This window comes from Rhinopithecus bieti, unplaced genomic scaffold (assembly GCF_001698545.2).
Source record: "Rhinopithecus bieti isolate Rb0 unplaced genomic scaffold, ASM169854v2 scaffold_1017, whole genome shotgun sequence".
Taxonomy (NCBI): Eukaryota; Metazoa; Chordata; class Mammalia; order Primates; family Cercopithecidae; genus Rhinopithecus; species Rhinopithecus bieti.
The window spans coordinates 6,923,370-6,939,703 of NW_016803657.1; the positions used below are offsets into that span (position 1 = coordinate 6,923,370).

A 16,334-nucleotide genomic window follows, 5' to 3' on the forward strand; every position below is an offset into this window, starting at 1 on the left:
AAATAAAAATAAAGCAGATTATATGATTTTAATATCGCACAAAACACAATTCAACCAAAAAATTATGAGGCAAAGATACTTATAATGCCAAAGGCCAGAATTCACAATGAAAATACAATGTATGTTAGTATCTAATTTAGAGGAAAATAAACAAATTTCACAAGGTGGAAACAATAAGAACCAGATAATAAGTAGCCACACATTAATAATGGGACTGATGCATCTGTGTCAGTCCTTGGCAGGTCAGGTGCACGGAAATTATAAGGTTGTAGGAAATTTCTATATCATAATTGATAACGCATTATTTTATAGATATTCATAGTAATGTGTGTCTGTCAACAAGGTGTCTTATTCTCAAGTGCACATCAAATATCTATGAACAATGACCATAAATGAATCCAGAAAAAAGCTCAATAAATTAAAAAAAGAACACAAAATCAACATTTTCTCACTATAATGCAATCAAAGTACAAATTTAAAACCAAAAGTTTCTTCCATCTAAATATTAAAATTCCATCTGTTAAGCAACTCTTGGTTTAAAGGTGTAAAACAAAATACGAAACTGTAGAATTTCTTGAAAGTAATGCTGTTTCTAACATGACATATCAGTGTCTCTGGAATACCCATAAACCAGTTTTTGAGGGGAACTTTATAGCACCAAATCCCATATCATACATTGTAAAAGGGAAAAAATAAATGAATATCTAACTAAAAAGCCAGACAAGGAACAGCAAAGTAACTCAGAAGAAATAAATTGATAGAAAAGCAGGTGATAATTTAGAAAACAGAAAATCAGTAGAACTAATAAATAAATTAAAACACTAGTTGTGTTTTTTTTTTGTTGGTTTCTTTGCTTTTTGAGACAGTGTCGCTCTGTCACCCAGGTTGGAGTTCTGTGGCACGATCTCAGCTCACTGCAACCTCCGCCTCCTGGGTTCAAGAGATTCTCTTGCCTCAGCCTCCCCAGTAGCTTGGATTACAGGTGCCCGCCACCACGCCCAGCTAAGTTTTTGTGTTTTTAGTAGAGATGGCGTTTCACCACGTTGGCCGGGCTGGTCTCAAACTCCTGACCTCCATTGATCCACCTGCCTCGGCCTCCTAAAGTGCAGGGATTACAGGCATGAGCCACCATGCCTGGCCAAAACACTAGTATTTTAAAAACACAAGCAACAAAATAACTTAATCAGTGCATTTTTTTTAATAGAGAAAGCTTAATCTATCATTAATAAGCAACGAGTAGGCAAAAGCATGGAGCAGAAGGATTTTGAAAATCATGACACTGCTTCTCATAATTTGTGCAAATTAATATGAAAGCCTCTAGACAAATGGTTGAGTCACAGAAATTTAGTTTATCAAACTGGCCCCCAAAGTGGAAACAAATTTAACAGGCCACTGTTCTTAGAAGAAATTGAGAACATTTTCTAAGAGCTCCTTGTGAGATAGTACCAGGCCCACATGCTTTCTCAGGGGATTTTACCAGCCTCTTAAACATCAAATAGTCCCAAAGATACTTAACTGTTTTAAAGCGTGGAGAAAGAAGGAAGACATCAGGCTGCTTTTTGAAGTAACCATAACTGATAGAAAACTTGATGAAATTTCAGAAAGGAGTTATATTTCATTTATGAATATCAATTGAAAAGCTTAAGTAGAACACAGAATTAGTGCATTAACAATAATTTATCATGTCTAAGTGGGTTATGCATAGAATGCAAGGATGGCTTACTATCAATAAATTCACTAATAATTCCTTCATAATATTAACTAGTATAAAAAGAGGACTCTTACAACCATGTTCCTGGATGCAGAAAGCTGTTTCAATAAAATTCTGGATTCATTTCTGCTGAAATACCCGGTAAAAGAGGAATCCATGAATGCCTCTTTCAAATGATAAAATGCTTATCTCAGCCCAAAAGCTGACATCTTACTGAGAAAACTTTAGAGGTATTCTATGGTTGGGAACAGAGCCAGAACGTTCATTAATTCCGCGACTATTTTACAGGGTATTGGAGATATTTCCCTATGAAATTAGACAGGACGACTTACCAGATATTACCACTGAAAAGAACAGTGAAAATTACGTTTATTCATAGGTAACAAGATTGCATATCTGGAAAACCCAAGAGAATTAGTGGCCCATATGAACAATAAAATAATTAAGTGAAAGATTAGTAGTGTTTAAATTAATATATGGAATTCAATGGTCTTTATAGGTACAAAAAAATAACCTCTGAAAAGTTATAGTGGAAGAGGAGAACTCATTGAGAATCGCCTCAAAAAGGATAAACCATTCAGGTATTAACAAGATTTCTGCGAAACCTGCACTAAGGAACATTTTGTTTTTTCCCCCAGAAGTGTAGATTTGGACAAACGCAAAATCGTAACTTGTTCTTGGATAGGAAGATTTAGTTTCATAAAGAAGGCAGTTCTCTGTAGGTAATTTGTAAATTTAACACTGCCCCAACAACAACAAAATTCCAGTAGGTTTTTCTGTAGCTGTACTGTTTGATTGTAAAGTTACTTGGGAGAATAAACAAGTAACAACGGTCAGAATACCCCTGAAAAAAAAGAACATTATGATAGGGAGAACTTGCCCTGTCAGCCATTAATTTATGTTGGAAAGCCTTTCAAATTAAAACCATGTGGAACTGGTGCACGAATACCAGTATTTCTTAGCTCCCGCCACGGAAGGTGCTTGGAAGCAGCGATATTCCAGCCATCACCCTTAGTACCCTCTTTGCAGCCTCTAAATGCCATCCCCCACTAATAGAAGCCAGAGCTCCCTGGGTGGAGAGCTGGTTCCAGGTCTGTGGCAGAAGACTTACAAGATGAGCCAGGCACATCTTATGCCAAAGAGAAAAGAAGAAATCAAAGGGTAATGGAGTCATATAACAAGGCCACAGGCAACAGCCAATTCCCAAGGCCTTAAGGCTACTGCTGCCTTAGGCATGTACCACTGTCTGCTGGTTAGACCCGTGGGCAGCACCACACCAGTGCCGTATTCTGTTGGCCAACGGAGGGCTAGCTGAGCATCCAAAGAGTAATGACTGCGATTGACTTCAAACATTGTCTATCTAAACCCTTATCATTTTTGATAATACTCCTCCCAAAAAGCTATAGCTAAAAACGAAAACATAAAACAAAATGTCATTGGTCCCCATTTGGAAGTAACTAGGGCACCTGTCCCTTACTCAGAAGTGTGCCTTATAAAGGAAAAGATTTAAACATTTGTCTGCCTTTCCTGTTCGGACTGTATTTTAAGTAAACCAAATACCCTACTTGGTAAAGGAAAGTTATTTCTTAGTGGATTGCAGACAAGTGGAATGGATCAATGGCAGGATTAGAAAATCACCCTCTTCAATCTCAGATGCAGTAATTGACTGAGGCAAATGTCATCAGTAGGTGAAATTATCAGATGAAGATCATGGCCCAAAGGAAGCTTGAATAATAGACATTTCGCTTAAGAACACATACAGATGATCAATGCGTACAGGAAAAAAGGACTCACATCACCAATCATCAGGGAAATGCAAGTCAAAACCATCATGAGATACCACCTCACACCTGTTAGAATATCAGAAAGACAAGTGATGATGAGGATGTGGAGAAAGGGGAGCTCCTGCACAGCCGGTGGGAATGCAAAACGAGGCAGCCACGGCGGAAAATGTGTGTTGTTTCCTCAAAAAGCGAAGAGTAGAAACCACATGATCCAGCAGTCTTGGGTATTTGTCCAAAAGAATTGCCATCAGTTTATGAAAGGGACACCTGTGCTTCCATAGCCGTGGCAGCACTCTTCATGATATCCACAGTGTGGAGGCGCCCTAAATGTCCGTCACAGAGGAGTGGATAAGGAAAATGGAGCGTGGACATGGAATCTCGTATTATCCCAAGGCCTTAAAAAGTTACTACTGCCTTAGGTATTTACCAGTGTCCACTGGTTAGACCAGTGGGCAGTATCACACCCGTGCCCTGTTCTGCTATGTCTTTGGAAGAGGATGTGCCAGAGAAAAGGGTGGGGTTTATGACTGTGTGTGCCATATTTATTTTGCCAGACCTTGATGGAGGTTGACAAGAGTTGGAGATTGTGCGTCAGCCTTGCAGCCTGATGAGATGGTGCCATTCGCCTCCCATGGCTTGTGTGGCGGGCGGCCAGGTGGCCCTGCATGCCACCATCAGGAATTCTCCAACAGAGCCTTTGCTTCTTGCTGTAAGGAGGCAAGGCTTCTGTCTTGGTGTGACTTTGTTTTAAATCTTGACCGTTTTCGGTCTTCTGAGAATAGTTTACTTTTTTGTAAACTAAAAATTCGGTATCTGAAGAAATGTTCAGAATACTTGGAAAATGTCATTTCTGGAATTATTTTCAAAAGCAAAATAAGTGAGCATAATAAGACAGTTGATTCCCCTGTGGAAAATGTCGCTACCATTGTCAAGTTTCAGGAGTGCAGAACTCACTTCTGTTTGTAATTCTTCATCCCCTTTCTTCTGTGGGGTTAATTTGGGTAAAGGGAAACGAAGGTCACATGTTAGGAACTCTGTGAAAGGAAAAATGAAAGAAACTTCATCCTCGCAGACGTGGCTCAGCAGAATTGCAAAACAGTTGTAATGAATCGGTGTAGTCCTGCTTCCAAAACACTTCGCTTCTTCAGTAGTACATTCAGTCCCTTACCAATTTTGTAAAACATTTTGAGCAGTCAAGCATTTTTCCAGCACCCACAGATTTATGCCACATCCTCATCTTTTGCCTGAAAAATATTGCTTCCTTTTTTCTTGCTCCTTCTCTCAGGACTTCTTGATTTGGTTCTGGCATGAGATCTACCTACACAGGTTTTATTTCCAGCTCTGTTTGTTTTCTGAATATGTCTTAGCCTCAGCTGGTTTCTCTGTGGTGGCTGAAGTGCTTCATGACTCCAGCGAGTACCTCTAATTAAAATGTTTCTTTCACACATGGATTGTGGTTACATTGAATCATTTGCAGAGCTGTTCATTACCATCACTCTATGGCTTATTGTCCTTCTGTATTTTTTGACACTGTGTAGGATCACAGCATAAGAAACCTGTGTATCTACTAAAATATTTCTGATATTTGGGCTTCCAGTTGCTGTGTCACATGTAAAGTTGTCATGATCAGAAAATTCATGTACCCCAAGACTCCCTGGACCAAAAGATGTGGCAGAAGAAAATAAAACATAGACATTTTATTTCTCCACTTTCCTTCAAAATTCAGCTAACTCTTGAACAACATGGGTTTGAAATGCATGGGTCCACTTATACATGATTTTTTTTTTCAACAAATATATTAACATTTTTGGAGATTTTCAACACTTTGAAAAAACTCATAGATGAACCACATAGCCTAAAAGTCTAAAAAAATTTAAAAGATATGTCATGAATGCCTAAAATGTATGTAGCTATTAGTCTTTTTTATCCTTGACTATCATAAGATTTACACACATCTTTTTAAAAAGTTGCAATTTATTAGAATGTATGCACATTCTCAGTCAAGAGAAATATAAACAAGTGCAGAAATGCAGTATGAAATCATCACTTCATAAACTCGACTGTCGTCCATCCAGCACTACTGTCCTCATTTCATCGCCTTGCTGTTGCTGCTGCGGTGAGCTCAGGAGTTACAAGTATCCCTTAAAACTCTGTGATGCTCATCGCCTCTGTGTGATCTGTTTGTCTCTCCAGTAAATTGTGTGTTGCAGTGAAAGGTGGTCTCTTACGGCTCTTCTGTATTTTTCATTGTGTTTAATGCAATACCATAAACCTTGAATTACACCATGGGGCCCATAGGAAGTGCCCCTAGAGATGCTGAACCTTCTCCCAAGAAGCAGGGAAAGCCACGACTTTACAGAAAAAGCTGAATTGCTTGGTATGTATGTAGACTGGCAGGCGGCTGCCATTTCAAGATAAATGAATCCAGTATAAGAAATAATGTAAAAAAAGAAAAGGAAACTCGTGGAGACATGGCATGAAAACCTTGCACGTTTTGTTAAATCCTTTTAAATTTCATATTGCAAATGCAGCTTTTATGTGGGCGCAGGATTGCTATGAGAAAGGCATACCTGTAGACTCTAATATGATTCAAGAAAAAGTGAAGTCGTTATCTGACAAAGCAAAGGGAAGGTGAAGGATGACTTGATAATTTTAGAAAGAGGTTTGGCTTAAAAAGTTTAAGATAGGGCCGGGCATGGTGGCTCACGCCTGTAATCGCAGCACTTTGGGAAGCTGAGGTGGGCGGATCACCTGAGGTTGGGAGTTTGAGACCAGCCTGACCCACATGGAGAAACCCCATCTCTACTAAAAATACAAAATTAGCCGGGTTTAGTGGTTGCATGCCTCTAATCCCAGCTACTTGGGAAGACTGAGGCAGGAGAATCACTTGAACCTGGGAAGTGGAGGTTGCGGTGAGCCAAGATTGCGCCATCGCACTCCAGCCTGGACAAGAGCAAAACTCTGTCTCAAAAAAAAAAAAAAAAAACGAGTTCAAGATAACAGGAGAAGCAGCTTCTGACCAAGAGGCAGCAGCTGAGTTCCCAGATGCCATTAAGGAAATCACTGAGGGCCGGGCACAGTGGCTCACACCTGTAATCCCAGCACTTTGGGAGGCCAAGGTGGGAGGATCACCTGAGGTCAGGAGTTCAAGACCAGCCTGGCTAAGATGGTGAAACCCTGTCTCTACTAAAAATACAAAAATTAGCCGGGTGTGGTGCTGGCACCTGTAATCCCAACTACTTGAGAGACTGAGGCGGGAGAATCACTTGAGCACAGGAGGTGGAGGTTGTAGTGAGCTGAGATTGTGCCACTGCACTCCAGCCTGGGCAACAGAGCAAGACGGCATCTTAAAAAAGAAAAGAAAAGAAAAGAAAATCCTTGAGGAGAAAGGATATCTGCCTGAACAGGTTTTTAGTGCAGATATAAGTGCCCTATTCTTAGGGAAAAACATGCTACAAAAGACATTTATTGGTAAGGAAGAGAAGGAACACCAGACGTAAGGCAGGAAGGGATAGGTCAGCTCTACTGGTTTGTGCAAATGCAGTGGAGCTTGTGATCGGGACTGCCCTTATCCATAAAACTGAGCCTTGAAGGGAAAACAACACCACCTGCCAATCTTTTCATTGTTCACCAAGAAAGCAGGACAGTGAGAACCTTTTCCTGCATTATTGGTTCCATTGTTAACTTTGTCCCTGAAGTCAGGAAGCGACTGCCTTTTTTTTTTTTTTTTCCCCTGAGACAGAGTCTAGCTGTGTTGCCAGGCTGGAGTGCAGTGGTGCAGTCTTGGCTCACTGCAACCACTGCCTCCTGAGTTCAAGCAATTCTCCTGCCTCAGCCTCCCTAGTAGCTGCGATTATAGGCATGTGCCACCACGCCCAGCTGACTTTTGTATTTTTAGCAGAGATGGGGTTTCACCATGTTGGCAAGGATGGCCTCAATCTCCTGACCTCATGATCCACCCACCTTGGCCTCCCAAAGTGCTGGGATTGCAGGCATGAGCCACCGCGCTTGGCCACGACTGCCTTTTAAAGTTCTTTTGATATTGGACAATGCCCCTGGCCACCCAGAACCCAATGAGTTTAACACCAAAGGCATCAAAGTGGTCTTGCCCCCAAACAACTTCTCTAATCCAGACTCCCGATCAGAGGGTCATTACAAATGGAACCCTATGGAAAGCGTTGTCAATGCTGTGGAAGAGAACTCTGATGGAGAGAACATCATGAAAACCTGGAAAGATTACACCATCGAAGAGGCCATTACTGTTATAGGAAAAGCCATGCAGGCCATCAACCCTGAAGCAATTCCCACTGGAGAGAACTGTCCAGAGTTGTGCATGACCTCACAGGATTTATGACAGGGCCAATCAAGGAAATCATGAAAGAGATCGTGGATATGGCAAAAAAGGTTTCAAGCTATGGATCTTGGAGAAATTCAAGAGCTAACAGACACCACACCAGAGGAATTAAGAGAAGACCACTTGATGGAGATGAGTGCTTCAAACCAATGCTGGACAATGAGTAAGAAGACATGGAAGAAGCAGTGCCAAGAAACAAATTGACATTAGACATAATCTGGAAGAAGGGTTCTGATGACTCAATGCTTTTGATGTCTTTCACGACATGGATCCTTCTATGATACAGGCAGTGAAATGAAAGCAAATGGTAGGAGGATTGGTACCATATAGAAAATGTGAGAAAGCAAAAATGTCAGGCAGAAATTACAACATATTTCTCTAAAGTTACACCAAGTGAGCCTGCCTCTGCTGCCTCCCCTTCCACCTCCTCCACCTCTTCTGCCTCGGCCACCGCTGAGACAGCAAAACCAACCCCTGCTACTCCTCCTTCCCACTCAACATGAAGACAATGAGGATGAAGACCTCTATGATGCCACTCAGTGAATAATGAGTATATTTTCTCTTCCTTATAATTTTTTAAATATCATTTTCTTTTCTTTAGCTTACTGTATTGTAAGAATAAAGTATTAATACACATAGCATATAAAATATATGGTAATTGATTGTTTATGTTATTGGTAAGACTTCTGGTCAACAGTAGGTTATCAGTAAAGCTTTTGGAGAGTCAAAAGCTTCGTGTGGATTTTTGACTGCGTGGAGGGCCAGCACCCCTAGCCACCACATTGCTCAAGGGTCAACTGTATATCAGACATTTATTTGTAGACTTTACTTCAAAACCTGCTTAGTCATTGACAGAATCATTGGGAAGGCCTAAATCTGAAGGACTCATTCTTACATTAAAATAGTTCTTTTTTGGTGATTATTTCATTTGCTGAGCAGAAGCTCTTTAGTTTGATGCAGTCCCATTTATTTATTTTGTTTTGTAGCCTGAGCTTTTGTTCTTATGTTCAAAATATTATTGCCAAGGTCAATATTGAGGTGCTTTTCCACTATGTTCTCTTCTAGGAGTTTCATGGTTTTAGGTCTTTTATCCATTTTGAGTTGATTTTTGTGTATGGTAAAATAAAGGTCCAATTTCATTCTTTTGTGTGCAGAAATCCAGTTTTACTAACACCATTTATTAAAGAGATTAACATTTATTAAAGAGATTATCCTTTCCTCATTGTGTCCTCTTGATGGCCTTATTGAAAATTAGTTGTCCATATACATTTAGATTTATTTCTGAGCTCTATACTCTAATTGGTCTGTGTTTTTGTTTTTCTGGCAGTACCACATTGTTTTAGTTACTGTAGCTTTGTAATATAATCTTAAATCAAGTGTGATGCCTCCAACTTTATTTTCTTAAATGAAAAGCAACCTATGGACTGGGAAACATTATTTGCAAACCACATGTCTGATAAGGGTTTAATATCCAAAATTTATAAAGAACTCTTGCAACTCAATAGCAGAAAAACAAATGACCTGATTGAAAAATGAGTAAAGGACCTGGATAGACATTTCTCCAAAGACAACATAAAAATGGCCAAAAATCTATATGAAAAGGTGCTCCACATTGCTAATCATAAGAGAAATGCAAATTAAAACCACTGAGCTAGCACCTCATACCTGTAAGGATGGCTATTATCAAAAAGACAAGAGATAGCACACAATGGTATAGCCTGCCATTTGCCACAGTGTGGATGGACATGGAGGACATTATGCTAAGTGAATTAAACCAGACACAAAAAGAAAAAGACTGCAGGATCTTACTTCTGTGTGAAATCCATATCTTAACAAGAGCTCAGAGACACCAAGATAGATGATGAAAGTGTGGCTAACAGGGTAGACATAGGTGGGGACGGGGAGGAAATGGGGAGATGTGGGTCAAAGGATACGAAACAGCAGCTGCTACGATGAAGAAGTGCAGGTATCTAATGTGCAACACGAGTGCTCAAGTTAATAAAACCATGGAGTGTTAGGGGTTTTCCTGAACTACATAGATTTTAGCTGTTCTTGTTACAAATACAAGTAGTGATGTGAGATGATAGATATGAGAGTCCGCCTCTCTACAGTTACCAGTACTATTATCTTCATATCTGTAGGTATGGATCCCATAAAGTCATGTTGCGAACTTCAAATATACACAATACGCTTAATTTTTTAAAAACAGTAGGGTTTTGCGGGAAAAGGAATCACCTTTGACACCTGCTGCTGCAATGTGACGTTGCTGTTTATTACTGCTAGGCTTTCAGAAAATATTTGTTGATACGCTTTGTTACTTAATGATTATCTCATCTCTCAATTCCATCAGAATGGTATCTGATAACAGATTTTGTCTCTAAAATAAACTATTGATGGCAGTTCTGGATACATATATCCAGAATTGTGTCACACACAGTTGGAGAGGAACTTATTTATCAACAGCTATAAAAAATCTAACTATTTGAATTGCTCAAATTCTAAGCTGATGAGTAGGAAACACAGTATAGCATATGTACCTATTTCAAGTTTATGGGGGAGGATACAATAGAGCATTTTTTTATTTTTTCGTTCAGTTTGGAACTTCCAGGTAAGGTTGCATTACAGAATCTATACTCCTTCCTTAAAATTAGTCATCAAACATGAGCATATATTTAAAACTGTTCACAGGGTACTATGGAGGCTTTTGATAGTAAATAGAAGGTATGACATAAGTTCAGTAAGATGTAAACAATCTACAAGAGAGAAGGGGAAAAGATGCCTGTTTTATACAGTTAGTTCCCAGCTTGGATGATGTTTTGTCAGGCATCTCGGTTGTTGCTGTTGTATTTGATCAACTGCACTAATCTATAGACAGTCCCTCTGCCCTGCATAGCATACAGCTGATTCCTCACTCTGAGTTAACATGGCACACCTGCTCATCTTGTCTTGTAGGCTTACGTGTATGAAATGGGCTCGAGCACGTTTTCTCACCGGCTGGCTGGGCACACAGACACCGTCACTGGAGTGGCCTTCAACCCATCCACGCCCCAGGTACAGTCTTGCTGAGTGGGTGGGGCACCTCTGCTGCATACAGGTCTTACGTTATATTTTTGTATCTTTATGACTTTATTTTGGTGAAATCTTAAAATATTTAAGGTTACATGCCAGTGTTCACTGAGTACAGGGAGAACTTAGGAAATACACTTTTATTGGAGAGAGAGAGAGAAATAAACCTTTATTGTGGGAAAATGCATCTGGAAAAGTTTCTTTTATAATGAAGGTGTTTGCCACTCAGCACTTGTGCATGTTTAATTGAATGAAACGGGAATGTATGGGAAGACCCGTGGACAAATACGGTTACATGGGGCACTAACATGAACACCAGTGCCAGCCAGAAAGCAAGCAGCAGAGCAAGTAAAGAACAGGATTTTGAAAATTCTTATGGAAAAAAGTCCACAGCATTTCCAGAAACTTTTTTAATTAGAAGAAAATATGAAAATAACCATTGCAAATCAATTGTATATAAAAATGAATGGTCTTCTATTAAAATGTAGAGGGAGATTTTTTGCAAAGGATTAAAAATATTAGGTATTGGCCAGGCGCAGTGGCTCACAACTGTAATCCCAGCACTTTAGGAGGCCAAGGCGGGTGGATCACCTGAGGTCAGGAGTTCAAGACCAGCCTGGCCAACATGGCAAAACCCTGTCTCTACTAAAAAATACAAAAATGAGCCGGCCATGGTGGTGGGTGCCTATAACCCCAGCTATTCAGGAGGCTGAGGCAGGAGAATCACTTGAACCCGGGAGGTGGAGGTTGCAGTGAGTCGAGATCATGCCACTGCACTCCACCCTGGGCAACAAAACGAGACTCTGTCTCAAAAAAATAAAATAAAATAAAATAAATATCAGGTATTAAACTCCAGTGTTTGGGAATAATTTCATTTTGTCTCTTTAAGATTGAGGCTTTGATTCAGAGAATAGCGTCATTGTGTGACTGTGTGCTCTGGCCTAGCGCGTGTGATCAGGCGGAACGGCACTCCACACGTGTCTTGTGACCCTGCTCTTCTCCACTAAACAACATATCGCTGTAGTTCAGGGCATGTTGCTGTGCCTGGCACTCGCGCTACTGCTGCTGTATATTGAATAATAGTGAATATTGAAAATGAGTAAGTGCATCTTGTGCTGTCATGGACCAGAGCTTCCATCAGCATCACCGCTGAATTCCATCCTTGGCCCTAATTTTTCTTTTCAGTCTGCTCCAGATGGGGATTTGAATTTGTGCCTTCCTTCCCTATTACAAACAATACTGAGCCGCACATCTTCATGATGCTTCACTCTTCCCATGATGAGACTGTGCCATGCGCACTGGAAAGGACCTGCGTTTCTTGATAATATTTGTGCCATCTCCTATTCTGCACTTTTAAATCATATTGTTTTGAGTTGTTGTGTTCTTTCATAATCCTTTGAACGGCATTTGGGCAGCGAGATGGAGGGGTGGCCAGGAAAGAAAGAAAGATGAAAAGTGCCAAAGCTAGACCCAGCAGGGTGGCAGCGGGGAGAGGGGGAGTGATTTATGGGGGAGTCAGATGTTAGCTGTCTTGACACTTGAGTATTTGGCATCAAAATGTCTTTCAGCCTGACTGAATTTTTTTGAATACTTGAAAACTTTCAGTGAGAAAAAGGTTGGGTAGGTCTCTATTGCCCTTGAGATGAATGAATTAAAGAAACAAATAGGGGCCAGGTGGGGTGGCTCACGCCTGTAATCCCAGCACTTTGGGAGGCCGAGGCAGGCGGATCACGAGGTCAGGAGATCAAGACCATCCTGGGTAACACGGTGAAACCCCGTCTCTACTAAAAAATAGAAAATCTTAGCCGGGCGTGGTGGCGGCGCCTGTAATCCCAGCTACTCGGGAGGTTGAGGCAGGAGAATGGCATGAACCCGGGAGGTGGAGCTTACAGTGAGCCGAGATCGTGCCACTGCACTCCAGCCTGGGCAACAGAGCAAGACTCTGTCTCAAAAGCAAAAAAAAAAGAAACAAATATGGTGTAAATATAGTTATAAAAAATAAAGAGGAAAAAGCAACAAGTGGTAGTTGTCATGAACCTTCGTGATGAAGGCCACTAAAGAACAGGCACAAGCAGCCAGCTATGCACATGCATACATCATGCTGATTCATTAAGTGTCATGATTGTCATATACTGAATTGTAATATATAATTCACTAAGTTCATTATACTTACTCATATACTTACATGAGTAAGTATAATGTATACATGTTGTTGTATACATTACAACATGCTGTTGGTTCCTTATTTTTAAAAATTTCCTTTCTTTACTGATATTAGTCCACTTTCTTCCACATATGTCACCTCACTACCGTTCCTCTGTTTCCCAGCACTGTAAATCAAACAACTGGAAGTCGTTTTTATTTTCATACGTTGCATTACAATAATTACTTATCATGACTACAGTAACTTTTAAAATATGTTTTCTCAGGATTGGACAATATTGGTAATTATTGAATAGACAGTTAACCACATAAAATTAAGTAAAATTAAGATTTGGAAATAACCACAGGCAGGAAAAGTTTTTGTTAGAAGTAAACATGATAAAGAAGCACTAGGGATGGTGGAACAGGACATCGAAAATCTTCTCCTTCACAAAGCCAATGAAAACAGTCACAGAAATTGTCAAAACCAGCTTTCTTAGAACTCTGAAAATTAACCAGAGGCTCCCAACAATCCAAAGAGCTGTATGCAAGAAAAATCCAAGTCTCAGTAAGACAGCAACCTTTGAAGCCTATCCTGCATAATTTAATAAGAAAGGAGAGCTTCACTTTAAATTGAATACCATCAGCTGGCAAATGAAGTTCTTGTGTGAAGCACAGGTAAAGTTGGAGGTCGTATTTATTTAATATGTGATTCCATTTAGCAGTATATGAGGGCACTGCTGTTTTGAAGGAAAGATTGATAGGACTCTCCTAAGCATGGTTTATTTTGTTTATGATATAAAAACATACACACAAGGAAAACATGGGAACAAGTGTGGTCAAATACTGGAAGTCTGTGCCACAAACACCAACAGCATTTCCCCTGTCTAACAGTTGGATCTGGTAATGAGAGAATGCTGGAGCTGTGAAAACTGGGGAGTGAAATTGGTGACAGCACAGCTCACACTTGGGGGATTGCTACTTTCTTTTTTTTCTTTTTTCTTTTTGAGACGGAGTCTCGCTCTGTCGCCCAGACTGGAGTGCAGTGGCGCAGTCTTGGCTTACTGCAAGCTCCGCCTCCCGGGTTCCTGCCATTCTCATGCCTCAGCCTCCCAAGTAGCTGGGACTACAGGTGTCTGCCACCACGCCCGGCTAATTTTTTGTATTTTTAGTAGAGACGGGGTTTCACTGTGTTAGCCAGGATGGTCTTGATCTCCTGACCTCGTGATCCGCCCTCCTCGGCCTCCCAAAGTGCTGGGATTATAGGCGTGAGCCACCGTGCCTGGCCTACTTTCTGTATTAACTATGATCAGCTGGTCAGAATTTTACAGGCTAGGTCCAGACCTGATGCAGGAAATTCCCAAACTGGGGCTTAGCCCAGCAGGGTTCTTGGCTTTGCTCAGGAGAGAGTTCGAGGGTGAGGTGGTGGTGACAGAGCAAAGTGTGCAGCAAAATGGTAGCTGCAATGACAGCAGGGCCACCGCACAGGCAGAGTGGCCCAGAGCAGCACGCGTTGGTCGCTGGTGAGCATAGTTACACCCACTCTTAATTATATGCTAAATAAGGGGCAGGCTATTCATGAGCTTTCTGGAAAATGGGTGGGAGTTCCGGAACCATATAAGGTCACTTCTGGGTTGTTTCCACGCATTTGTAAACCGTCATGGTGCCAGTGGGCGTGTCTTATGCAGATGAATTATAATCAGTACATAATGAGTAATGAGAGCAACCAGAGACGGCTTCAGCACTATCTTGGCCCTAGCTGGTTTGGGCCAGTTCCTGTGCTACATCCTGTTTTGATCAGAAGGGTCATGACCCAGGCTCTGGAAACAACCCCTGATGACCCCTGCCTCAGACCCCCTAATTTCTAATTTCTGATGGGTACTTGGTAATGTTCTGTCTCACTCTCTATAAATTTAACTTAAAACATGTATCTTACGATAAATACATTTTTAGCTCCACAGTCATTACTGCTACTTTGAAACGGGGTGTTTTGACAAACAGGTTTAAGGCTCTCTATTCTACCTCCACATTACAGCCTCATCAAATGATCAGACCTTTCATCTATGACTTAAGCACGTTTTTCTTGATAAAATGCAAAGCTGGTCATTGCACGATGACATCTGACACCAGGAGTAAGCAGGTTTTGGGAATGGCCAGTTCACTATTGACTGTTGTTACCTGGTGGAAAAATGTCACAGAAGCATGTCTGGTGCCACTGACACCCAGCCTGTGATGGTCTTTGCAATCAGTAGGAGAAACTAATGGAAATCAGCTCAGCCAGGTGGCAGACTCTGGCTGCTGCCGCGTACCTAGGGTGCTGGTGAGAGACCTTACATTAGGAACCTGGAGCAAGATGATATCTACAGCAGCTCCCACACTTAGTCCTTCATAACACAGGTGTCTATCAGGCTGTAGATGTCTTGTTCTCCCTGAGTCTCTCAGATACGGAATGGTCATTAATAGCATTTGTCCTGTGTATTTTACAAGGTTGCTTGGGAACAAATGATGCTGTGTAAAATAATAACCAAAGCTGCTGTTGAGTGTCCCCCAAGAGCGAGGAGCTGTGTGAGGGTCTTTCCTCATGTTATCCAGTTCTTGCCGGCAGCTTTGTTTGCAGATGTTAGCGCAGCTGTGTCTCAGATAACAGTGTGGGGATCCAGACAGATCAGTTTATATGCAGTTGAGAGTTTGCACCAGCATCCCGACGGCTTCCAAGCCCACTCACTTATGCCCCACTGTGAGCTTCTATGTAGGAAATCTGTTAAGTGCTGCACATATTTGTAATAAGATAAAATACATTGCTTCTGCCATTTGTATTTAAATATTTATTTTAAAGTTCTTTTTGAAATTGGAAAAAAAAAAAAACCCCAATCTAGATAGACTTGCCATTCATCCAAAACCTAGGCCGTGTTTGCAAGTCCTTCCGCGCTGAGACAACATTCTGGCCTCTCACATTCATAAGAGGACTTTCTGGAAGGTAAGCCCGTGCCACTGTTTTTATATCCCAAATGGCAGCCCACATCGTCGCTATGGATAAGAAGGTAAACTCTGTGCTGACCTCTCACCGTGTGGGCGCCGTTATTCCGGGACCATGTCACGGTTTCACAGTTGGAGAGCACCTTCCAGCTTGAAATCTCAGAAGGGTCCGCGTTTCCCCACTAAGCATGCTCCAGGGTCAGCATTACGGAGCCTCCCAGTAGGAGGATAAAACACGTTAGAGAAACGCGTTTCCAGAGAAGGGGAATCAATAGGTGAGAGATGGATGGGGAGAGAGAGA

At 41.2% G+C, this 16,334-nt stretch overlaps 1 protein-coding gene across 5 annotated transcripts in view; it reads left to right on the top strand.

The window, feature by feature from the left end:
- The window catches only part of WDR27 (WD repeat domain 27), a 248,528-nt gene that overhangs the window by 99,188 nt on the left and 133,006 nt on the right, over positions 1-16,334 (top strand). For 3 of the 5 annotated variants that reach the window (XR_001889728.1, XM_017894959.1, XM_017894970.1), the window contains one exon: positions 10,802-10,900. Coding sequence is in view for 3 of the 5 variants with exons in the window: in XM_017894959.1 (XP_017750448.1) it covers positions 10,802-10,900 (99 nt within the window). In the remaining 2 variants the exon portion in view is untranslated. Of the gene's footprint in view, positions 1-10,801; positions 10,901-12,100; positions 12,336-16,334 lie in introns of those variants that run through there. The other 2 variants (XM_017894966.1, XR_001889726.1) reach the window with 2 other exon arrangements.